At 40.7% G+C, this 25437-nt stretch overlaps 3 protein-coding genes across 3 annotated transcripts in view; all 3 read left to right on the top strand.

Moving 5' to 3' along the window:
• Positions 1-3955: 3955 nt before the first annotated feature.
• The window catches only part of LOC115589106 (uncharacterized), a 32649-nt gene continuing 11167 nt past the window's right edge, over positions 3956-25437 (top strand). Inside the window, exon 1 of the mRNA XM_030429818.1 lies at positions 3956-4106. Within this exon, the coding sequence (XP_030285678.1) occupies positions 4100-4106 (7 nt within the window). The 5' untranslated portion in view covers positions 3956-4099. The remainder of the gene's footprint in view (positions 4107-25437) is intronic.
• On the top strand, positions 17061-20135 carry LOC115589110 (GTPase IMAP family member 7-like). The gene is made up of 2 exons (XM_030429823.1): positions 17061-17092; positions 18585-20135. The coding sequence occupies exons 1-2, from the start codon at positions 17086-17088 to the stop codon at positions 19400-19402; spliced, it is 825 nt and encodes a 274-aa protein (XP_030285683.1). The 5' UTR covers positions 17061-17085; the 3' UTR covers positions 19403-20135.
• LOC115589109 (GTPase IMAP family member 7-like) lies at positions 21095-24348 on the top strand. The gene is made up of 2 exons (XM_030429821.1): positions 21095-21137; positions 21840-24348. The coding sequence occupies exons 1-2, from the start codon at positions 21131-21133 to the stop codon at positions 22703-22705; spliced, it is 873 nt and encodes a 290-aa protein (XP_030285681.1). The 5' UTR covers positions 21095-21130; the 3' UTR covers positions 22706-24348.

Here is a 25437-nt window from a genome sequence, read left to right as displayed (position 1 = left end):
AGGTGCGGGTCGGGGCGGGAACATCTGGTGACGCAACCAGGAAATGCTGCGAAGGGTAGACCGTCCAATTTCACAACAGGCTGACGCTGCCTGCAGGTCTCTCTGAAGGACCCTGCCTTTGCTGGCGGCGAAGGATGGGTCCTTGAAGGATGCTGCCCCTGAATTTGGACACAGCCTGTGTCTCCACTCGCCCTACAATTCACCAGCGCCATCGTGAACAACCTCTCCTCCCCTTTCCACCTCGAGGACGGTGACTCAAGTCGAAGCAGGGGCGTCGAACTGGGGGGAAAAGTGGGGCTGATTACCAGGGCCCCAATGGGGGAGGGGGCCCTCGAAAGGCCTGAAATAAAAATGTTTTTATTTTAATATTCTATCCTATATCTAAGTAATTAGTGTCATAACTAACTTAAAATTGGCAGAATAAATGGGATGAGAGACTTTACTCTGTATAAAAAAAAAATAGTGGAGGCTGTCTGAGGTCCCTCTCACCCCTCACAATACATAATGGTTCAGTCCACCCCTGCAGCTGCAGGTGCAGGAAGATGCGTCTCCAAACATCTTAACGAGCGGAGTGGCTGCTGCTCATCAACATGTCTTTCCCCGAGAAAGCAAAACCTTAAATGAAAGGAAAAGGCAGAAAGGGAAAGAAAGCAAGGAGAGGAAAGACAAATCCTCGCACATTTCTTTCAAAAGAAAGGTGAGCACAGTTCAGTTCACATGAATCTAGTTTCTCAGTTTGAGCAGCAGCAGGTTCCTCATCCTCATCACATCCCTCATTAAGTGCTGACTGAAAGTTATTATTAAGTAATCATTTCCCATTGAGGTTGTGGACCTCAATGTGAAATGGAGCGATATTTAGCTCCTTTCCCAGTAAGCTAGCATGACATGTTTGATATCAGCGGATTCATTCCAAATTCAAGATTTCTATGATGCTTATGGCTTAAAAAATCCTAAAAACTGAGCCTGTGACGGCCTTCAGAAGACAGTTATGTTCATGCCAGATGATCCACCACCATTTTCAGAAGGTTAAAAGAAAGCCAAGAACTGAGGTGGAGAATAATTCCAACTTTAAGATCATGGTGATCAATGAGGCAGAGTATAATTCAAATAAACATGTCGGTCGAACAGATACGCCAAGTGCAACATCAGCAGCAGCAGCAGCAGCTGTCTGTCAGCCCCCTGTAAAATAAAAATAGTCCATAATCCATATTTATTTCAGAATTAAAACAGTTCTGAAATAAAAAGAGCATATATATGTGTATATTTAATATAGTTCAAATTCAGCTAACACTATAATAGAATGTTTGGTCAGTGGTTTGGGACTCTCACCCTTTGTGACTCAGTACAACTCTCAATACAATCAGATACATGTTTATATTTCCTGGAAATCAGAAGATTAAATCGCAACAATCATATAGCCTCATATGTATTTTTTAGAACTTAGAAAATGGAGCACCAAAAAAAAAAAAAAAGAAAAGAAATTCTCCGTTAGCCCTCGGGACTTCAATATGGGGGCTAGTAGATCATGGCTTAATTTTCATTTTTAGGTGAACCACCGGATTACTGTGTCAATCACTAGAAATACAGTTTTAAAATGTTTTATTTCTGCATGTTTTGATACAATTGGGAAAAACTACATTTCCACATCTCAATATATCCTGTGGAAGCAAGCATAATTGTTACCATGTGTAAAAAAAACCGACTAGTTTGGTCTAGCTACCGGAACACACGGATGTCAACAAACAGGTAAGTAGCTCCTTGCACAAACACACTGTTTTAACTACTTTTTTATTCATTTTGAGTCATACATGCTACAGTGCTGTTTTGTAAGGTGTCTGCTGATGTTGCATAACTTTTGGTGGGAGATGTGGAGCATGTTAAGACGCTTAAAACACAGTGTAAAGTTCTGACCCCATGCTGTTAGCGTTCAATGCTAAGTCTCCGTTCACGGAGCTCTGTAATGGCTGGACCAAATGTGTTCATGTCTTCGGTACTGGCAAGTCAAGGGTAGCTTGAGCAATGAACTGCATGTTTAAATCGACCGAAGTTCTCCTTTAAGGACTGGAAAATGATTGTACTCACTCACTCACGCATCATTTCTGTTCATGACGCTCCAACTTAAATTGTGCTTCTTGTTTTATCACAGGATCTTCATCTCACACATGTTGGGATCTGGATTCAATAAAGGTTATATACAGAGAGCTGATGCATTTCAGGGGTCTAGAGGGTCGCGAATGATCTACAGATTGAAAAAATTATGGTTATTTAGTGATGCCTAATTAAAAATGAACTTTAGCTGAACTAAAAACTATCACAGTTTGGACACCAGAGGGCATCAACATGAAACTGTTCACAGCCTGGAGTTATGAATGTGCTTTCTTTTCTTAGACTTAGGAACTTTCCAACTGCTTTAAGTTTCATCTTCCTGTAATCCTCCCTGTACAGGTCACAGCTTCAACCGCCAAACTGAGCTTCTTCATATGTTCCTCAGTCTTTACACAACTTTAGTTTGAGCCCAGGCCTGCCAGTCAGAGATGAACCACTGATCATTGATTAAATTAACAAAATCATGTGACACCATATTTCGAGCCTTCGGTTAAGACTGGGTACTGGACAACTTCTTCGTCACAGGCTGTTCAGACTTTTATGTTGCTTTATTACACAGTCTCAGTTTAATACTGATGCCTGTATATGAGCAGAAGAGATCATCATTAAGAACATTGACATTTTCTGGAGCTTCACAGCAAAGCGGCGTGGCAGCGTTCTCCTAAACAACTGAAGCAGATGGAAACTAAGAACAACCCAAAAAAATGACTTCAAAACAAGAATGGCTCCAAACAGCTCCTCCAGAGTGATCCAAGTGCCCTGAAGCCCAAATTGAATTGAAAAGACGTAGTTTACACTCTTTGTTGAAGACAAAATCTTCCCTCTAACTACTACACTAGAAGCATTAGTGCACACCAGTTCGACTTTGCATCGAGTGTGTAAATCACCGTCTGTTTCAGTTGTTTAGGAGAATGCTGTGACACTGTTTTGCAGATCAGCTCAAGAAATGTTTTGTGGACTTCGAAACTTCACCCGCCTTTCCATCAGCGTGGAGGCGAGATAATAATGACAGAATTTTCATCTTTAGCTGAGCATTTCCTTTCAGAAACAAAGCACCACGGGATGTTGCACATCCATGCACAGTACCTGTCTTGCATCATCCTCTCACCAAACGTTTCCTCAGTTTCTTCTGATCACTCTCCTCTTTGATTGTCTTCCTGCAGACTATGTGACAAACGTCGACAGAGTGTGTGACGACATCTCTGACACAAGATCACACGTTCAGTATTGAAGACTCATCTTAATCCTCGCTGAACTTCAGAAACCACTTTCCCCTCCAGACCTGTCTACAAAAACTTCACCTGACTTTCCATCAGCAATGGGAGCGAGTAGATAAAGACTGAATTTTAATTTTTGGGCGAGCTTTTCCTTTAACGTCAAATGTGAACTGACCTGTGTGGAATGTGCAGGGGAAAAGTGGTATTTTACAAAAAACAAGTTCAGCTTGTATTTGTGTTCAAATAAAATGGAGTCAACACACTGGAACACAGGTGAACAGCAGAAGAGAAGTTATTTTTGAGGGGCAATACATGTGTTTACTGTGTCTGAAAAACAGTCATCATAACCTGATTAAGTCTTGTCAAAGGAAACATACACTCAGCAGTTTTTGAACTCAGAGCTAATATGTAAACAGTCCAGAGAATGTTCCCTTCATGTGATGATAAAACAACCTACTGTGTGGTTAACAAGTGAATGTGAAGCAGGAGCTGTGCTGGTTTGACAAAGATAGAAAGACAAAACACTCCTGTAGAAGCAGCAGCTGGTTAGCATTAATTGAAACATTCATGTAAAAGTGATCTCGTGGTTTTTGCAGATTTGATAAATATATTTTCTGCCATAGTGACGCATTTGGAAATCCTGCCAGCCAAGTACCAAATAAGGTTTAAGGTGACATTTGTTTTGTCCATGGGCGTGTTACAGGACAGGGCAAAGTTTACACTTCCCTTTCTTCTTACTTTCACTTTGACCCGACAGACACTTCACATCTGAAAACATGGACGGTAAGTAATCTTTCTCAGTCATGGTTTGTTTCTGTTTTACAAAAGGTGTAAATGGATGTAAAAGTCGATCCTAGTGGATCGGTAAGAGGTGAAGTAGAGCAGATTAAATCTGATCTGATCTTTTCTTTACTGAACTCCAGAATATGGAGCAACACCGCGGCCATGTTGAGAACAACAACAACAACAGCTACCCTGCAGCATCAGAAAGTGAACACAGGCAACAAATCCACTGTTGCGCAGTGTAGTGTCACCACAGTCCTTCACAGCAGTGTTCATTGCGTTAACTAAAACAACAATGACAAACGTCATCACAGATCTCAGTGTGAGACACCCAGCGCTGCAGCCTGACTTAGGGACTGTCCTTAAATTACCCTACTGTTTGTTTGATTTATAGACAAAAACAATGTTTCGCTGACTGGATGATACCAGTGAAAATAATGATTACAAAAATAATAATAATACTAAACTGATTTCATGTAGCACACTTATTATGTGTTATATATTTATTTTGCAGAAATATTTTTAAAAGACAATGGCTTGTTTTTTTTCATTAGCTTCCATGTCGTGTGACCCAGTGACTCCAAATCAATTCTGAATTGTATTAAGTAGGACAAATAAGACATTTTCTATTACATTTTACTGCTTCCTCTATTTCATATGAATATTTATTATGCAAATTCAGCATTTCTTTTCAATAGCTTCTAATAGCTTTGACACAAATACAACTAAAATTCAAAAATGTATCATTACCAATCAAAATGTATCATTACCTTTAACCCCAATCGTTACCTTTTCACCTTGCTTGGCCATCACTCCTCTTCCATACTGACATTCTATTTTGACCTTACATATTATTACACCTGAGAATATGTGTGAGTAATGATGTGACCTGAGCGTGAACTTGTGTCAGTAACAATCTGACGTGGGGTCAGCAGTGACCTCGGCTCATTTAAGGGAACTGTGTTGGTCCAGAGTAAACTGTTCTCAGGACACTTATCAGTTCACCGTAGGTACTGAGGTGTTTTCAAGGTATGTAATGTGCTGTGACTTTCACAGTGTTCGCTCCATCACCTTATAAGGAGATGAAATGACTGGCAGAAATACGTTGAGGTGTCAAAGACAACAGGAAACGTACGGGCACAGATGTAGTGGATCCAGGTGACTGTCATCATGCACTGTTTTCTACACTGACAATGTGGACTGTGAGATATGGTTACCTGTTGTCCTCTAAAAGACATGAAAAGACATTGTGAAGTAGAAGTTTTAAATGATAGTAGTTCACAGCTGTTATCACAATGTGTCAGATACACATTAGCTAATAATTCATTTAGAAAGCTAAATGTTGGATCATACTCTGACTGATCGTACATCAGACACACAATAGTGTACCATGATCTGGGTGAATATTCGACTGTGATTGGCTGCAGACTGTGAATAACATTTTGATATACAGACACCTCTGGAGCTCCTCAAGTAGATCCAATGAAACTGCCCGTTCACTGCATGTGCTATATCATGTATCTAAAGCGAGCAGCATTAGCTTCAGCTGGCTGCAAACGCTTTGACACTTTAAATTAATTATTTTCTAAAAATCTGATGATTTTATGTATGAACAAAAGCTGTAGTCCTTCAGAGCATCATCCTCTGAACACCACAGGGTGGCGCTTGTAACACACAAGCTGCAAGGAGAAGCCTGTACACAGGGCTGTAGTACATTTCACTATAGGAGGACCTCAAGTAAAATATAATAACAAATTGTATCCAAATGATTATTGTTATTTTAAATAATCTTAAAATAATTGAAAAACTAGATATCATGAAAACTAGATATCATGATGATATGGTATCATGAGTTTTTGGTAGCTGTGATTTTTGACCAATATAAACTTTAGTAATTTAGGTTGTTCAGCACATGTATCTTGTAAAATATTAATGATGGAAATTATTTTCTTTCAGTGTCGAGCACAATAAGAATTGCCGTCTTTGGAAAAACAGGAGCTGGGAAAAGCAGCCTGGTTAACACCATATTTGGAGAAGATGCGTTCAAGATCTACCACACTTTAAAATCTCGAACAAGAAAATGTGAAGCAGAAACCAGATCTGTCAGTGGAAGAAGCATCACTCTGATCGACACTCCTGGTTTCTCTGACACAGACAGATCTGAGGAGGAGCTGAAGCCTGAGATAGTGAGGTGTATCACAGAGTGTGCTCCTGGGCCTCATGCTTTTCTCATTGTGCTCAAAGTGGAGAGATTCACAGAACAGGAGCAGGAAGTCATCAACAAAATACAAGAATACTTCTCTGAAGAAGCTTTCAAATATGCCACAGTTGTCTTCACTCATGGTGACCAGCTCCCTGAGGGAGAGACGATTGAGAAATTTGTCCAACAGAATAAGCGTGTGAGTGATCTGGTGAAGAAGTGTGGAGGACGGTGCCACTTCGTTGACAATAAATACTGGAAAGAAAAACCAAAGAATGAATACAGGAGCAATCAGTTCCAGGTGGAGGAGCTGCTCAAGACGATAGACAAGATGGTGACGGAAAACAATGGAGGCTGCTACACCAATGAGATGCTGCAAAAAGTGGAGCAAATGATAAAACAAGAGGAGGAAAACATTAGACAGTCATCAGGAAACATGACAGAGGAAGAGATCAGAGGGAAGGCTAAGGCCAGAGTTTTTGACAGGCTCTTCGCTCTTGGAACAGATGCATCACTAAGGACTTTCTTGGGTGTAGTAATGGGCGGTGTTTATAAGGGTTTGACCAGATTAACAGGTATTTTCATGGGAGCAGTTAAAAGAGTAATCAAGGAAGAGTGTGACAGCCAGTCAGCTGGAAACCAAAGGATGCTAAAAGAAGAGACCGGCCCTGAGGTTGGAGGAGGAGGTGCACAAGAAACAGCGTCAGGTAAAAAGTGACCAATTTTAAATCAAAAGCATCTTTGTGCCATTGTTCCAACAAGTCAGCACATTTTGAAGAACCAAAGAGAATTAAAGAGAATATAATTAATTACATTTACCATTAGATAGGAGGTGTGTTGTTTTGCTCCAGTTCGGATAATAGTATATTTACTGTTGGCTATTACAATGAATTAAAACATGTTTTTTAAAATAAAAACAAAACACTGCACCTGAAAACCAAATAGTGAGGATGAACAGAGTCTGGCTGGTCAGCTCTTCAGTCTTGGTGCCACTGGTCAGAGCATTCCAATAAAACATCTTAAATCACAAAATCACATGAAAAGAAACGTAAAAAAACTGCGCTCTACAAGCAGAGAAGACAACAGCAGGGGCGGATCCACATTATTTTCATGTGGGGGGCACAAAGTAAAAGCAAAAGAATTTAACCCAAAAGACGCAACAAGAAATGAATTCTGCCAGCGACTTAGTTTACTAAACTAAGTGGAAACATGTTGATGACGGTTCTCGGTCATCCAGGTCGTGGTAATTCTGACTGACGTATCGTAGGCATCTGGACGTGTTTCTGCTTTTTGAACACGTTTCACCTCGCATTCAAGAACTGAACAAGCCTCTCCGAGCATAAACAGGATCCAAGTTGTAGTAGTAGAAGACCAAATTTAATCATGTTTGCAAATGAGCCATTGACTGAAGTGTAACTTCTGCCAGTCAATCAGTAAATCTGACAAACAACCATAAAAAAAAGGTTTTGGTTTCAGATTACCTCTGAACTTGTATCAATGTCCTTCTTATGATATCACCCATAGCAGGCTTGATAAATCTGTGTGTAGGCCTGGTCTAAAGAAGCCCATGCATGAGATGTTGACATTCTCACCTCACATTATTCTTCATAAATACCAATTTATATTCTGGAAGCTGTGTATGGATTGTTTTTGTGTTCATGCACATCTACCTCTGGCTCCAATGTTTTTTTTTTAAAGTCAGACTATTTATGTCCAGATGCTTCATTTTCACCCTCTGTGGTGTAATGGAAGCTTCAAATAATGACCAAAAGTGCTTTTTTCACTCTGCTCAATATGCTGCAATATTACAAATAGGAACGTAAACAGACGCAGGCATAACGGACATTTTGCATCTGACTTAATGTGTTCTTGCCATCATTACTAAAGCTGGGAGACACAACAGATAATTTCCTTGCACGTTAAAACAAGCTTGAATTTCCAGTGATGAATTATCATCATTATCTGCAAGTAACATTATTTTGTATATTATAACACTCTACTTTTCTCGCAGTCACTGTAAATAGTGTGGCGCTTGTAACGCACAAGCTGCAAGAAGAAGCCTGTACTCAGGGCTGTAGTTCATTTCACTATAGGAAGACCTCAAGTAAAAAGTGAAAACTGTTAAACTAATAAAATGTATTAGTTTTAAAAACTATATATCATGATGATATGGTATCATGACTTGTTGGTAGCTGTGATTTTTGACCAATAAAAACTTTCGTAATTTAGCTTGTTTAGCACGTGTATCTTCTTACACATGAAAATCAATCAAACACAAATGTAAAATATTAATGATGGATGTTATTTCCTTTCAGTGTCGAACACAATGAGAATTGCCGTCTTTGGAAAAACTGGAGCTGGGAAAAGCAGCCTGGCTAACACCATATTTGGAAACGATGCGTTCAAGATCTACCACAATTTAAAATCTGGAACAAAAGAATGCCAATCAGAAACCAAGTCCGTCAGTGGAAGAAGCATCACTCTGATCGACACTCCTGGTTTCTTTGACACAGACAGATCTGAGGAGGAGCTGAAGCCTGAGATAGTGAGGTGTATCACAGAGTGTGCTCCTGGGCCTCATGCTTTTCTCATTGTGCTCAAAGTGGAGAAATACACAAAGCATGAGCAGGAAGTCATCCACAAAATACAAGAGTACTTCTCTGAAGAAGCTTTAAAATATGCCACAGTTCTCTTCACTCATGGTGACCAGCTCCCTGATGGAGAGACAATTGAGAAGTTGGTGTCTGAGAATAAGCCACTGGATGATCTGGTGAAGAAGTGTGGAGGACGGTGCCACGTCATTGACAATAAATACTGGAAAGACAAACCAAAGAATGAATACAGGAGCAACCAGTTCCAGGTGGAGGAGCTGCTCAAGACGATAGACAAGATGGTGACGGAAAACAATGGAGGCTGCTACACCAATGGGATGCTGCAAAAAGTGGAGGAAAAAATACAACAAGAGGTGGAAAACATTAGACAGTCATCAGGAAACATGACAGAGGAAGAGATCAGAGAGAAGGCTAAGAGCAGAGTTTTTGCCTGGCTCTTGAGCACACTGGCAGGTGTTGCAGCAATTGTATTGCTAGTGACTTTCTTGGGTGAAGGAGGGATGGTTGTATTAGCTGTCCTAAATTTGATAAAATGAAACCATTAGCAAAGTTGGTCAATGCAGCAGCAACAGCTGCAAATGCATTCGGAGCATTAGACAGTAGGGCTGCAGCTGTCGGATATTTTTAGAATCGAGGCTTATCTGATTATCCCATCGATTAATCGACTAATCTACTAAGAAATAATTTTGCATCATTAAGCAACAATACCAAATAATGCATAACGAAAATGACAGGCCTGTTAAATAGACCAAACAATTGTTTTTTATTCCTGAAATAAACATACAGGTATCTATTCAAACTCCAACTCTTGGCTCCAAAACTAAGCCCATTTATTGCAACTTGCAGCCTGTGGCACTGCTGAGGTGTTATGGAAGACCAAGATGCTTCAATAGCGGCCTTCAGCTCCTCTGCATTGTTCGGTCTCATGTCTCTCATCTTTCTCTTGGCAATGCCCCATAAATTCTCTATGGAGTTCAGGTCAGGCGAGTTTGCTGGCCAGTCAAGCGCAGTAATGTCATGGTCATTGAACCAGGTTTTGGTACTTTTGGCAGTGTGGGCAGGTGCCAAGTCCTGCTGGAAAATGAAGTCAGCATCTCCATAAAACTTGAAGTGCTCCAAAAATGTCCTGGTAGACGGCTGCATTGACTCTGGACTTTGCTCCCCAAATCAACACAGACTGTGGAATCTTCACACTGGACTTCAGGCATCATGGATTGTGTGTCTCTCCATTCTTCCTCCAGACTCTGGCATTTTCGTTTCCAAATGAAATGCAACATTTTGCTCTCATCAGAAAAAAGGACTTTGGACCGCTGAATAACAGACCAGTTGTTTTTTTCTTTAACCCAGGTAAGACGCTTCTGACGTCTGACGTTTGTTGTTCAGGAGAGGCTTGTCTAGAGGAATACGACATTTGAAGCCCATGTCCAGGATCCGTCTGTGTGTGGTGGCTCTTGATGCAGTAACTCCAGCTTCAGTCCTTTTCCTGACAATCCTCTCCAGTCAGCAGTCTTCCCCATGATTGTGGATTCTACTGAACCAGAGAGACCATTTAAAGGCTCAGGAACCCTTTGTAGGTGTCTTGGATTAATTAGCTGATTAGAGTGTTATACTTTGACAACATACAATATTGAACCTTTTCACAATATTCTACTTTTCTGAGATTTTGAATTTGGGGTTTTCATAAGCTGTATGCCATAATCATCAAAATTATAACAAATAAAGGCTTGAAATATCTCACTTGTAATGAGTCTATATAATATATTGGTTTCACCTTTTAAGTTGTAGAAATAAATGAACTTTTAGTTTCCACATCTTAACATGATATCTCTTCATACCAACATCAGGCTACAGCCTCTACAAATACCATACATTTTAACTAGCGATGGAAGGCTACATTAAATTAGCTAGCAGCATCAATGTCTACGTTACCTTGTGTCGGCAACCAGGGGCGGTTTTTCATATGGGATGTATGGGCATTCGTGGAGGGGCGGCATGAGCGCCAGCAAAAAAACAAAAAAAACAAAAAAAACAAAAACTTGGTGTTGGGAGGGGTTACGTGTTGATTCCCGAGCGTCAAATAAACAAATGGATAAGAAGAGGACACAGCCATCAGGTGCCCAGTTCTGGAAAAAGAGAAAAGAAGAGGAGAAACGAGCAAAAGATAAAGGTATGGAGCCATGTCAAATACTCTTCATAAGTGTGACCATGCATGTAATGAGATGAAATGACGTTAATTAGTATAAGTTAGGCTAACTCATATGTTTGTTAGCCTCTTGCTACACTGCTGGCTATTAGATGACGACAGCATCCGTTTTCAGTCCAACTGACTAGCAAACATTATATCTAATTATTTTCACCCTAATAACGTAACACAACATGACTAGCTCACATATTGTTTGTTAAACATCACGTTAGGTCCTGTGCTGCTCAGTAAAGTGAAATATCAATTCTGTAAGCTAATTCAAAAGACATATATTGCACAGATATTTCGTGATGTAGCTTTCTGAGTCATTTGGAGTATGTATGTAATAAGCCATTAACCAAGGAGGTTGTGTTTTGTTTTCTATTCATCTGTTTCCTATTCTAAAAGTTGGATACATTATGCTTAATAACAGGTTTATTTAATTGTGCTATTCCTGCATTGATCATTTATGTTGTATTTTAATGCGAATGCAGGGGACTTTTTAAATATTTTGGAGCACCCTCTGCCACTAGCCGGGATGAGGAGCCGTCTACCTCCTCAGCCACACATGTCTCCACAAATGCTGTCTGATCCTGAGGATGAAGACCCATTTACCTCTACTTCTCCCCAGCAAAACTCAAGTGAGTTTGTGTGCACGTATGTCTGTGAACATGTGTGTGTGTGTGTGTGTGTGTGTGTGTGTGTGTGTGTGTGTGTGTGTGTGTGTGTGCATCCCTGCAAAGCATTAGTTATAATGTTCACTGGGTATGTGTGATGTTCTGCACTATAAACGCTGTGAATAATGTGTGTATACTAATGCCCTTGTGCTCTCCATTAGAAATGCCTGGAACAGAATAGTCTCTTAAGGATGAGCCTCTTTGCACTGACCTGCTAACTGGCCTTCAGTTCTGACTGTGAGAACACCCAACTGGTTTCCAGGGGACCAAGTCAGGTAACATCTGGACAGCTGGAGGTGAGGTTCGCCCAGGGCATCATGAAAGCTAGGACCGCCACTGTCGGCGATGCTCGGTGACCTGGTGCTAGCAACTAGATGCTTTCAATTCAGATGTTGAATCATTGTTGATGTGCTGTTGTGGTAAGTCAGTTCTGCTTTGCACTAGACACATTGCACTTTGTTATCTTTTTTTTTAGGTGTGAAATGATCCCAAGCCCAAGGCCATTCTCTGTCTCTTAGTTTTATGGACGGTTTCTCGGCTCTCCGCCATCGCTCCAACTCAATTCTGAACATCGTGGTGTGTGTCCGCAATAACAGTCCGTGTGGAAAAATGATTCCTGAGCTAAGCAAGCTACTTAATGCGGGTGATGGGAATAAAACGAAGCCTCGAGGCAGAGATTTAGACGGTCATCAGGAAACATGACAGAGGAAGCGATCAGAGAGAAGGCTAAGGACAGAGTTTGTAAGGTCTTTAGCAATGATAGAAGACTTAATTGGATCTCATGTAACTCGGGAAGCAGACACAACATGGGAGGCAGCAAAGATGGCAGCAGAGGCCACCAAGAAGCCCTGAATGAAGCTCAATCTGACTATAGTAAAACAAAGAAGGTACAGCGCTTGGGTTAGGTTTAGCCAACATTAACTCTTGTACAATATTAAATAGACAGCATGAAGGTTTAAAAGTATTTTATTTAACACAGATGAAAACACACAATTAAAATTAACTATATACACAGGTGTGTGTGTGGCAGAACAAAGAAAAAATGGTGGTGCTCACATCATGTGCTCACCGATATCACATGTGGGTGTGATATGCGCCAGGCTTAAGGAGTGTGTGTGTGTGTATGTGTGTGTGTGCGTGACGTGATGCCACGTTATAGAAGTTGGTTAGTTACATGCAAAGACCCTGAGGGTCATAGACATTGCATGTGATATCGCTACCCATATCAATACATTGCTGTGCATCTCCATCATTGTTGAAATCCTCAAAACCCATATTTAATATTTAAATTTTCAAGTAGGTGTACTGGGAAAACACTCATCCATACAAACATACACACGCAAAAACGCCAAATACTCACACACACACAGAAGTAAACAAAAAGGCACCGAGCGTGCTCGCTCACACACATATATACACAGAAGTAGACCGGTACCATGATTGGTGATGATTTTGTGTCCCCGTCACTTCCGTTTACCCACATCATATGTCGGCCAAAGAGTACGAACTGAAACACAGAAAGATAGATCTCATCCCCCCCCCACCCCCCACACCCATCGTCCATCAGCAGGGATGTGGTAATAAATGCAAAGAATAAGCAAAAGAGAAAAGAAAAAAGTCAGATCCCCCGTTATGAGAGGAACACATCGTTTCAATCCAGGCTGGAAATTAGGTCTGATCATTCAGTGGTAATTTGCCACCCGGAATCCGAGTCCATGAAAACATAAAACTGTTAGTCTTGTTTGTGGGACGCTATGAGCATGGAAAGGCTTTTCCTACCTCCCGATTCCGGGCCCAGGTTTACAGTGAGCCTGGCTGGAAAAAGTAAGGCTGGTTTGAGATTGAGCTTGTACAGCTCTGCCATGACCTCACGATACTCCCTCCGTAATTCCACGACCTCCGGGGGGTAGTCCTCGAAGATGAGTATGGAGTGGTTTCGGAACTTTAGCTGTCCCCTCTTCAATCGGGCCTCACGGATGATCCTGTCTTTATGTTGGAATTTAAGAAGCCGTATTATGACCGGCTTCGGTCGCTGGTGAGGAGCTGGTTTAGGAGCCAGGGATCTGTGGGCCCTTTCGCATTCAGGCGGTGAACCCAGGACATCACCGAAGATTTCCCCAAGCATGTCAGAGAAAAAGTCGGTCGGTTGAGTGCCTTCACTGGTTTCTGGTAAGCCAGTGATTCTTATATTGTTTCGTCGACTGCGTGACTCGAGGTCGATTACCTTGGCAGCTAATTTAGCATTGCTTGTTGTTAGTGTGCCGGTTTTTGCTTCTAACACTGCTAGGCTTTTGTCTCGAGAGCAGCGAGGGCTTTATTAAGGTCATCAGAGATTCCTTGTCTGTGGGAGGCAAGCTTTGTCTCCAGTAAGCTGGAGAAAGACGCCAGGGTCAGGGCTTCGTCCGTATCCACTGTTTGCGCAGCTTTGGCTTTGGTTTTACTCATGGTTCTGCGAGATGAGAAAGCCCGAGAAGGAAAGTTTGGTCGGGGTTGATGAGTCTTTAGAAGATTAGACAAACATAATTCTGTGGGAACGAGGCGTCTATCTAGATACGTAGACGCGCATGGTCACGAATACAGACCTCTTAATGACACAATAACAATATTCCCTCCAAAAATACAGTCCAACAGGCAAAAATGCTGAACAATCAGAAATGATAGAACAATACAATAAAACAAGGCCATAAGAACAAGCCTACATTTTGTCACGACATGTCTCAGATACACTTAATACATTTCTTCCTAATAAACTTCTGTTCTGCTGCTGACATGCGTTCAGTGTGTTGACTTTCTTATTTTATTTTAACAGCATTACAGGTTTACGTTGCTTTTGTCACACTATCGTGTCAAATCCCACTTTAGATGGTTTAAATTACATTGAATTTTAGTTGTATTTGTGTCAAAGCTATTGGAAGTTATTGAAAAGAAATGTTGCATTTTCATAAATACTCATGTAAAATAGAAGAAGTAGCCATTGTCTTTTAATCATTTATGCAAAATAAATATATAACACAAAATAAGTGTGCTACATGAAATCAGTTCTGTATTAATTTCATTTTTGTCTTCGTAATTTTCCCTGATATCATCCGGTCAGCATGAAGAAACTTTGTTTTTGTCTAAATCAAACAAACAGTTTGATTCAGGTAATTTATCGACGGTCCCTAAGTCAGCCTGCAACACTGGGTGTGTCCAATATCCAACATAAAAATCTTCACCTCGGTATTAGTATCGCTATGGCGTTGTGATAGAAGAAACGTAAAACAAATTAAATTATTACTCACAATAACAATAACAACATACAAACAAACACAGTGTCTCACACACAGATCTGTGTTCAGGGTCGGGAACAGGTAAACAACCTGGGGGAAATAGCACGCATTTTAAATGTCCAACAGCCCATCACTCACATTTTAGTCACGTCCTTTGTCGTTGTAAACAAATAATTTCCTCATAGTTGTTTATCGAGACCGATTTATTCTTAGCACGTCATTTTCTCTTCTTAGTCGAGGAAAAAATTGGTGAATCTTTGTCATTGTTGTTTTGGTTAACGCAATGAACACTGGTGTGAAGGATTTAGGTGACACTACACTGCGTAACAGTGGATTTGTGGCCCGTGTTCACTTTCCGGTGCTGCAGGGCAGCTGTTGTTGTTGTTGTCAACATGGCCGCGGTGTTGCTCGATGTTCTGGAGTTCAGTCGATCCACTAGGATCGACTTTTACGCACGACAGCATCCATTTTCACCCTTTGTAAAACAAAAAGAAAACTTGACTGGGAAAGATTACTTACCGTCCATGTTTTCAGATTTGAAGTGCCTGTCGGGTCAAGGTGAAAGTAATAAGAAAGTGAAGTGTAAACTTCTCCCTGCCCTGTCACACGCCCATGGTAAAAATCTGGTATCACATCTGCAAAAACCATGCTATCACTTTTACATGAATGCCATCAGTAATAAAAGGTGACAGCTCTGCTCTGAGTGGCAGGACTGACAGCGATGAGTATAAACGTCCAGGGTTGCTTTGATGAGTTGCGTGAACAGACATCTGTGAGATCCCCTGTTGCTCTTCAGCAGGTCTCTCCACCCCTCTTCCTCTGTAAAGGCAGTTTACCTTATCACACAGCATCATCTGCTGCGAAGACACAAGTATCTTCAAACAGCAGGTGGAGCTACTGGCGCAGAAACTGAAGATAAAATGGGCTTCTGACACTGGAGCAGAGCATATTTCTGTCTTGAGGACTGGAAAGTGATTGTACACTCACATGTCATGTCTGTTCACGATGCTCCAACTTAAATTGTGCTTCTGGTTTTAACACAGGATCATCTCACACATGTTGGGATCTGTATCTCAATGAGAACCCCGGGTTAAATAAAGGTCATATACACACAGCTGATGTATTTCAGGGGTCTAGAGGATCGTGAATGTTCTACAGATTGAAAAACGTAGGTTGGTCATTAGTTATTGAAAATGAACTGGAGCTGAACTAAAAACCAGCACAGTTTGGACACCAGAGGGCATCAATATCAAGCCGTTCACAGACTGGAGTCCTCAGGCATAAAAAGCGGCCTTTTGTTTAAGTTCCCTCAATTCAGATATGAGTGGGTGTGTTTTGCTTAAAAGACATGTGTTATCTCATAGTGACACAAGGAACATAGATTTGATTTGCTGAGTATCGTCACTTGAGACGATTTGCAAGAGTGCAGTTTATCTGTGAGTTTTCATAAAGGGGCAAACCGACATCTGGATCTGGCCTTGGACTGCTGTCTGCCTGTAGTGGACCTCTGAGGAAGAATTAAAGAACAATGACAGCCAGCTGTCGCACACTCTATTAACAACCTAAACTCATTTTCGAGTCTGCTGACACATCTGTTATGTTTCATGAACGATACCTGATACAAACTAGCAACATCTGCAGCAGCGATACATGTGGAAATAATGCTATATAATAATGACCAGAAAAGCTTTAGCTGACAGTTGTGCTTTGGTCCATGGTATTTCTCCACATGATGCATTTTAAACTGTATGCCAAAGGGTCCAACATTCTGTGTTTTCCTCTAACAGATTATCATTAAACCAAAAACGCGTGATGGAGTCTTTCTGTTAAGTGGTGGTTACGCTGTGTCATGAGAAATGCAGAATGGTGTAAACCATAGGATGCTTTTTTTCTTTTCTTTTTTTTTTTTTTGCGCCCTGTGCTGTAAGGAAGTGAAGGTGGCTGCCAAACTCGGCGAAGATACAGGAAGCACACTCACATTTGCCCGGCCTTTGTCGCTGACTTATTGTCGCCCTGCAGCTGCTTCGCTTTTGGACGACATGGCTGGTAAGTTGATTCCCAGTCGTTTCTGTCAGAAATGAACATTAAGACATGCAACACACAGAAATGTAATTAACCAGCTGTCTTCTTTTTTTTTTTACATAATGATTAAACTCTCATACGTCGAAAGCTACTGAGGCTCTGAGTCAATCCCAGCAGCTCAGGCTTCGATGTTTTGGGCTTTTTTCTCTGCTGAACTATCCCGTCTTTGTCCGTCTCAGCCTGCTAGAGAATGCAACTCTGCTTTGTTTAGCAAAAGCTTGACCTCTACACATTATTTCATAGCAGCTGCGATTGACTCTGTCCTAAAACTGGGTCTACGAAACACATCAACTATTCTCATCTGTCCAGCAACGAGCGCACAAACATTCAGGTGGTAGCTTTCTCAGTTTCCTGCGGTGCTGATCATCACTTTCAACTTCATGATGAACTTGGTTGTTGTCGCACCTTCGCAGGTTGCGTTCTTCAGGTTCAATTTCCTTAATGTTGAATCGGTATGTTTCAACTTAAATCAGTGCGATGGTTTAAAACCAGGATGCAGTTTTTCGATCCTGAAGCGAGTGAAGAGTGAGGTATGCCGAGTTGTGTTATCTCAATGTCTCAGATACGCATTTAATCAATATTTAGGTCCAATCTGATAAGCATATCAACTTCAACTACAATATCATGCAGGGCCACATAAAAAATCGACGTTTTACAAAAGACTCCCCAGCATTTTTCATCACATCGATGATTTTATATTATTGATCTGCGATTGGAACATTAGATTCATTGTAAAGTAATATATTATGCTACAACATTGCTGTCTGCGTAGAGTAATACGTTACTTATTAAACTACTTTTGGGTGACTTTCAACAAAACGGCCCAAATAATCTATATTGAACAATTAAATAGCCGAGATCCTTGAATTAAATGGATGGCCTTGGACACAGGGATGAACAGGTAGACGAAGGATCAAAGTCTGATGTATTATGAGATGGGAGGCTCAAGGATAGACCAATAGACCAATAGACCTATAACTTCTATGACGTGGCCTATAATGACACGACGAGACCAAAATCTCTTTTTCGATCCCTTTTTTATTTTGGTCCACAGAGCGAGTAATGCATGGCGTCGTCATTAGTCCTAGGAAATACAAAACATTTAAATAGGCTCGTCTATATTGAACACGGGCACAACCTATATTTAAAAGGTCATGATGGTGCGGATGGATTCTTAAAAAAAAGCAGCAAGATAAGCCTTACTCTGCCGGTAATGCGGATTGTAAATGCATTATGTGACATAACTAGTAATATGTTGCTGAAATATTATTAGTTATATTACTCCGTTACCGCTACAGTAATACATGACTGTATGCGTTACCCCCCCGACACTGTTTATAACTACCAACTGATTTCCCTTTTCAGTGTGATTTTGAGCTCTTTTGCGTCTTCTTATATATGAAAACAAGGAAAACACAAAAGGACAGTATGACTGACGGACATTTTCCTCTTTCAGGGTCAAACGAAAGAAGAATTGTCATCTTGGGCAAAACCGGAGCAGGGAAAAGCAGCCTGGCTAACACCATATTTGGAGAGGAGCTCTTCAGCCCCGACGATACTCTCAACTCTGGAACAATTCAATGTCAGTCAGAGACCAAGTCTCTCAAAGGAAAAAGAATCACTGTGATTGACACTCCTGGTCTCTTTGACACAGACAGATCTGAGGAGGAGCTGAAGCGTGAGATAGTGAGGTGTATCACAGAGTGTGCTCCTGGGCCTCATGCTTTTCTCATTGTGCTCAAAGTGGAGAGATTCACAAAACATGAGCAGGAAGTCATCAACCAAATACAAGAGTACTTCTCTGAAGAAGCTTTCAAATATGCAACTGTTGTCTTCACTCATGGTAACCAGCTCCCTGAGGGGAAGAAAATTAAGGAATTTGTCCGCGGGAATAAGCCTATGTCTGATTTGTTTGAGAAGTGTGGAGGACGATGCAACATTATCGACAATAAGTACTGGAATGACAAACCAAAGCGTGAATACAGGAGCAACCAGTTCCAGGTGAAAGAGCTACTTAAGACAATAGACAAGATAACCAAGGCAAACAAAGGAAGCTATTATACCAATGAGATGCTTCAAAAAGTGAATGTGGAAATAAATCAAGAGGAGGCGAAAATTAGACAGTCAGCAGGTGACATGACAGAGGAAGAGATCAGAAAGAAGGCTAGGGAAAACGTACTTAAGACATTTTTGACCATGTTGAGAGTCTTCGCATTAGACGTCTTGTTAAAGATTTTTTGGGGTGTAAAAAGTTTAACAGATTTAAGCATTTAAACTATGCACTCAATACAATGAAGACGAGCTTTTGGCAAAACAGCAGCAGTGTGAGGACCCGGAGAATTAGATGGGTGTTGGAGAACATCAGCAGGTGAGCGAGCAGCCGCCACAGGAAGGAGGCGATCGAGAATGAAGCCGAGTCTGACTTCCATAAACCAAAGCATGCTTGGATAGAATACACCAACCGTGGTGAAAACAGAGTTGTTCAAAACCAGACTAGAATTTATATTAAGAGAGTGCTATCTCCCTGTAAATGATGTGAAATGTATTCGTGACTGGTGATTTTTTTGGTTCATATGTAATATCTAATATGTTGTACATCTTGTTTGAGCTTCAAACCTTTATCACTTGTTCCTTTTTCCCAAGCTCACCAGAGTGTCCCTATGATGTGATCACCACTGTATGTACTGTAAACTGTTACCACTAACCTCAGATATAGAACATTTTTAACAGCATTCTTAGGTAGGATCTTTAACAAATGTGTGTTGTTGGGTTTTTTTTTCATCAAACTAGTGTACACTGTTGACTGTTTACTATCTCTACCTATCTTGTTTTTCTGATATATTGGGTTTTAATTAGTCATTTCATGTCATTAAAAGGTGATGCCATGTCCTGACTGACAGCTGAGCCCTGCTCTGATTTGAGCTGTTGCTCCAGAAAATGACTTGGACATGTATATTAACGTATATATGTTGTGTAGATACAATGATTAAAGTGTTTCTTGAAAATCTTACCGTCTCTGGTTTGTTTTTATTTAGGGAACTACTTGTGAACTCCCGGGGAATAACTCAGTAACTACCTTACAGTAACGAGGGACCAGTGATGTGCACAAGGGGGGGGGGGGGGCAATTGCCCCCCCCCCCCCCCCCCCTTGTGGCCCAATTATAGAAAAACGCACGCTAAAGTGCCCTCCTGGGAGCCAAAGCGTGTGCTAAAGTGCCCTTCTAGGAGCCAAAACGTGTGCTAAAGTGCCCTCCTGGGAGCCAAAACGCTCGCTAAAGTGCCCTCCTGGGAGCCAAAACGTGTGCTAAAGTGCCCTCTTGGGAGCCAAAAAACCACGCCATAGTGCCCTCTTGGTTGGCAAAACACACTAAACTGCCCCCTTGGCTGGTTAAAACATGATAAACTGCCCTCTTGGGAGCCAAAACATGTGCTAAAGTGCCCTCTTGGGAGCCAAGACACACGCTAAAGTGCCCTCTTAGGAGCCAAAACGCGCGCTAAAGTGCCCTTCTTTTCGCCCCTACCCTTCAACGCCACTGCGAGGGACTGATAAGTAACCTTATTGTCTTGCTGCCAGCATGGCCGAACAGCATCTCTCCGTCATTACCTGAAATGAGACCTGTGCATCTGTAACTGGTCGACTGGAAAGTATCATTCAAAAAGAGGGAACCACATCATGAACTGGGAGGAGGTCAAGATTGTTTGTGAAGTTTCTCTTGAAGTTAGAGTTGTACTGTTGAAGCTGTCAAGCAAAGAAATTGTCGAAACAGCTGGTGGATGGAACACGTGAAGGAGTATCTCCATTCAGTGGCGGTCATACTGTGTCTTGAGAAATGCATAACGGAGGCGCATGCCAACACGTCTGCAGGATGCTTTTCTTAGCACGTTGCACGGGTCAGGAAGTGGAAGCCGAGCTCAGAGAACACACAGGAAACACATTCGCACTGCACGCCAACAGTCTTGTTGCTAACCGTCGCTCCACACTTACTTGACAACAAGGACAACATGGCCGGTAATTCAATTTCTTCTTCTTATTATTATTGTTATTCCTGTCAGGGCTGAACACTGCACGTTAAGATGCAGGATGCAGACATTTAATGAGCAGCTGTTTTGTAGTAAATCATTTCCAGAAATGATTTGATTACTAAGGTAGGTGTAGTCAGGTTCTTATTTTTAGGCAGTGCTGATCGTCACTTTCAGCTGTTTAGGACCGCTGGCATGTCATGAACCTGGTTGTTGTCAGGCTGAGTATTACAAGAGTCGTGTTCTTTTAATTAAACTTAATATCATATCCTAATCCAAACTTGTCAATTTAATAGTTTAGAACCTGGTGGAAATAAGGTGTGCCATATTCAGTCTGCAGCTGTTACTTTGATGTGTCAGATACACTTTTTAATCAGTATCTAAATAGGTGATCAGAGGCTGTTTACAAAATGATTCTCAGTGTGTTCACCACATAGTTCATCTTACTGTATATTATTGAACATTGATTGGCACTGTAAGATACATCAATAATCTGCCTTGGTCCCATTTTTATGTATTGTCTTAATTCTTTATTTTCTTATTGTGATAATGCAGATATCTCAGCTGATTTCCATGTTTCATTGTGATTTTTTCGACCAGTGAGGATTTTTTAGCATAATTTAGCCCCTTGTGTAAAAAACTACCACACAACGAACAAATAGGATTACTGATGGACATCATTCTCTTTCAGAGTCGAGTGACATGAGAATTGTCGTCTTGGGAAATACTGGAGCTGGGAAAAGCAGCATGGCTAACACCATATTTGGGCACAGAGACTTCAAGATCAGCCACACTCTCAACTCTGAGACCAAAAAATGCCAAGCAGAAACCAGATCTGTCAGTGGAAGAAGCATCACTCTGGTCGACACTCCTGGTTTCTTTGACACAGACAGATCTGAGGAGGAGCTGAAGCCTGAGATCGTCAGATGTATCACAGAGTGTGCTCCTGGGCCTCATGCTTTTCTCATTGTGCTCAAAGTGGAGAAATTCACAGATCACGAGCAGGTTGGAATGAACAAAATACAAGAGTACTTCTCTGAGGAAGCTTTCAAATATGCAACAGTTGTCTTCACTCATGGTGACGATCTCCCTGAGGGACAGACGGTTGAGGATTTTGCCGAACAGAATAAGCTGGTGAGTGATCTGGTGAAGAAGTGTGGAGGACGGTGCCACGTCATCGACAATAAATACTGGATTGACAAACCAAAGGAGGAATACAGGAGCAACCAGCGTCAGGTGGAGGAGCTGCTCAAGACGATTGTGGGGATGGTGACGAAAAATAATGGAAGCTGCTACACCAATGAGATGCTGCAAGCAACGGAGGAAATGATCAAACAAGTGAAGGAGAACATTGGACTGTCATCAAGACTATTTTCAAAACTATTTTGTAAGAAGATGTTGACTTCAACGTATGAACCCTGCAGACGCATGGCTTTTGCACAATTTGATGAAACTGACAGAGAAGTGGTGACTGCAGAGGATGAAAAGAGTGGAGCCCAACTTGTCTCTGATGAACACAATGATGTTTTGGCAGGACCATCACTAAAACAGAGTTAAAACCTATGATGGGCAGTTACTCTTAAAGAAAGGGGACAGAATTTATCATTAAAAAGTATTTTCCGTTTTAATTGAATTGAACTATTTCTTCTTAACAATGTTAAACAATTGTGCTAATTGCGTTTCTTTAGGACATAGAGGGACTGCCACTTTTAGAGGCCGTTGCTATAGAATAGAATAGAATGCTTTTATTGTCATTGCACCCATGTACAACGAAATTGGAGAGCCGCCCCAGCAAGGTGCCTCATCAATCATAAAAAAACTCATTCCACACTTCATTCACACAATACACACACCCATATCAACATCTACACAGACATGTATCCATGTTTGCAATCATAAACATCAAAACAATAAAATGTAAAGTGCTGAGTGTCAGTCAGTGCAAACCGCATCATTAAAAAATACGTTTGGCTTCATTTAAAACTGTTATTGTATTAGGAAAGAAGCTGTTCCTGAATCTACTAGTCCTTGTTTTTAGACATCGTAAGAGATGAACAAAAACAAAAAATAAGTTAGCTAGGCTCCTTGATAGCATAATGTAAGGTGAGGGCATCACTTTGCAATTTCTTTTGACAGCTCTGGGCCACCACATCTTGTGTTCAGTGGAGTCGCATGCTAATCAAAAAGAAATAAACGTTTCGACCACATATTATTGTATGATTTAATTTAGGCTAACTTTAGCATTGAGATGCTCCTCACTTTTATGCCGCCATAAAAATAAAACAATTATTTTCTGTTTGTTTGTTGCCTCCGGCAGCTTAGCAAAAATACAACCAATGGGCTGTTGGTTATGCAACTTCAGCCCGGCCTTATGCACACCTCTTTGATTTAAATATTGCTCAATTATACAACATCACCCTTTTCCAGTGAAAGCCAGATTTGTGTTCGTGAAGGACTTCATCACTCTTCACTCAAAGTAACAATCTTGAAGAAATCAGTTCAGTTTCAGTACCTTAAAATACCCTTTATTTAATGTATATTTCAGCATGTAACCGGATCTGTGCCCTGATGGAAATCACCTCACACATTCGCTGAAGATTTCCTCCTCACATTAACCCAACTAATACTCAGGTCTGAGTGGGTGGACCAAGTATAAGAATAATCTAGACTGTTCATATCTCCCGTTTAAATCGACAGCTTCTGTAGAATAAAGACGGCCAGGAAAACCCGATGTCAGCTATTTCGGAGGTGGTCAGAGTTAGAAGAGCTCAAAGGTTAAAAGCTTTCAAAGCTTAACAGCCTTGTCAACAACAACAAAAAAGGAAAACCTAACAGAAAACAGCACAAAAACAATAAACAAACAAATTACTATTTAAGCAGGGGTTGTTATGTCAATGTGCACAAAAGACATTTCCTTTTCTTACTTTCAACTCTGCTCTTTATAGAATCTGCTGACACATCTGCACTGTTTTATTATTATCATTATTATCATTATTATTATTATTAATGTTGTTTTGTTGTTGTTGTTGCTTTTTCTTATCAATCACATGTGCCTTGCAAAAGTGCTTTGCCTTGTATATTTCGGTTATATATATTGCTTTTTACATTGTTGACAACAAATGAAGAATGTCACTGTACAGAGAAATATGTTTCCTTACTGTGCATATGACAATAAACACTTTGAATCTTTGAATCTTAAATCTTGAATCTTGTTTAGTTTCTGGTATGAATCTTAATGAATGTGATGTGATATAAATCAATATTTACCACAGCAGTGCTATATTCAGGATTTGCTGACAGGGGTACTTCTAGTCCCTGGTGTTTCTTTTCATGAGCTGTTTTAAGCTGTATACCGGAAGGCCTACAGATACACTTGTTGAAATGAAATCCAACGTTCTGTGTTTTTCACTATTGGTCAATAAACACACTGGCATTCTGATTGTCACACCTCAGCTACTTTGGAAAAAAAAATAATCTCCAGTGTGCGTGCTCTGTGTGCAGCTTAAATAGGAATGAATGGGTCTCCACCTCTAGCCAGTGCACACCTTGTTCCCACTCAGCTCCACTTGGTGTATTTGCAACTAGGAAATCAATAACACACTCCCATGAATATCAGCACAATGGTGACAATGTCCAAAGTGCTCTTTTGTCAACGTGTATTTTATTGTGAGTAGTATTTGTAGTTCTGTTAAATAGCTCTCTGGTTGTTTTGCTAGTTTGGAGAACAAAATAACATCCTTTGCAATCAAATGTGTACCATGTCATTTTTACTGAATGGCTGGATTTTTTAGAAAAAAATAGGCCATAAATATTCAAGATCTAAATAATCTAATCTGAAAGCGAGCATTATCCAACAGCTTTTGCTAAATCTAGGATTCTAACATAAAGCTGCTTAAGACAGATCATCGTGACGTAAGTAATTCACTTGAAAACTTACAAAGTTGTGTGTATCTTTTATTGTTTTTATGTTTATCATAATTTTTATCCTTAAATTTCATTCAGCTGTGCAGAGATGCCTCATAAAGAGAGGGGAGTGAAAACAATAAAGAAATGAAGCCACAACCGAAGAATGTTTTACATTTTTGTCTGAAAAATGGCGTGAATGAAAAATTTTATTTTCTAAAAGGGAACATAACATTTCTATATTCTATGTTTTACCCAATTTAATACAAATTACATCTTATTAGTTTATGTGGGGTAAGTGGATGTGCATACTCTATGGGGTGCTTTTTTTTGCACTCTGTGCAGTCAGGAAATGACTGCGCTGGCGGAACTCAAAGAAGATACAG

The sequence above is a fragment of the Sparus aurata genome, chromosome 10 (assembly GCF_900880675.1).
Source record: "Sparus aurata chromosome 10, fSpaAur1.1, whole genome shotgun sequence".
In the NCBI taxonomy this organism is placed as follows: domain Eukaryota; kingdom Metazoa; phylum Chordata; class Actinopteri; order Spariformes; family Sparidae; genus Sparus; species Sparus aurata.
This window is presented reverse-complemented; position numbering and strand designations above follow the sequence as displayed.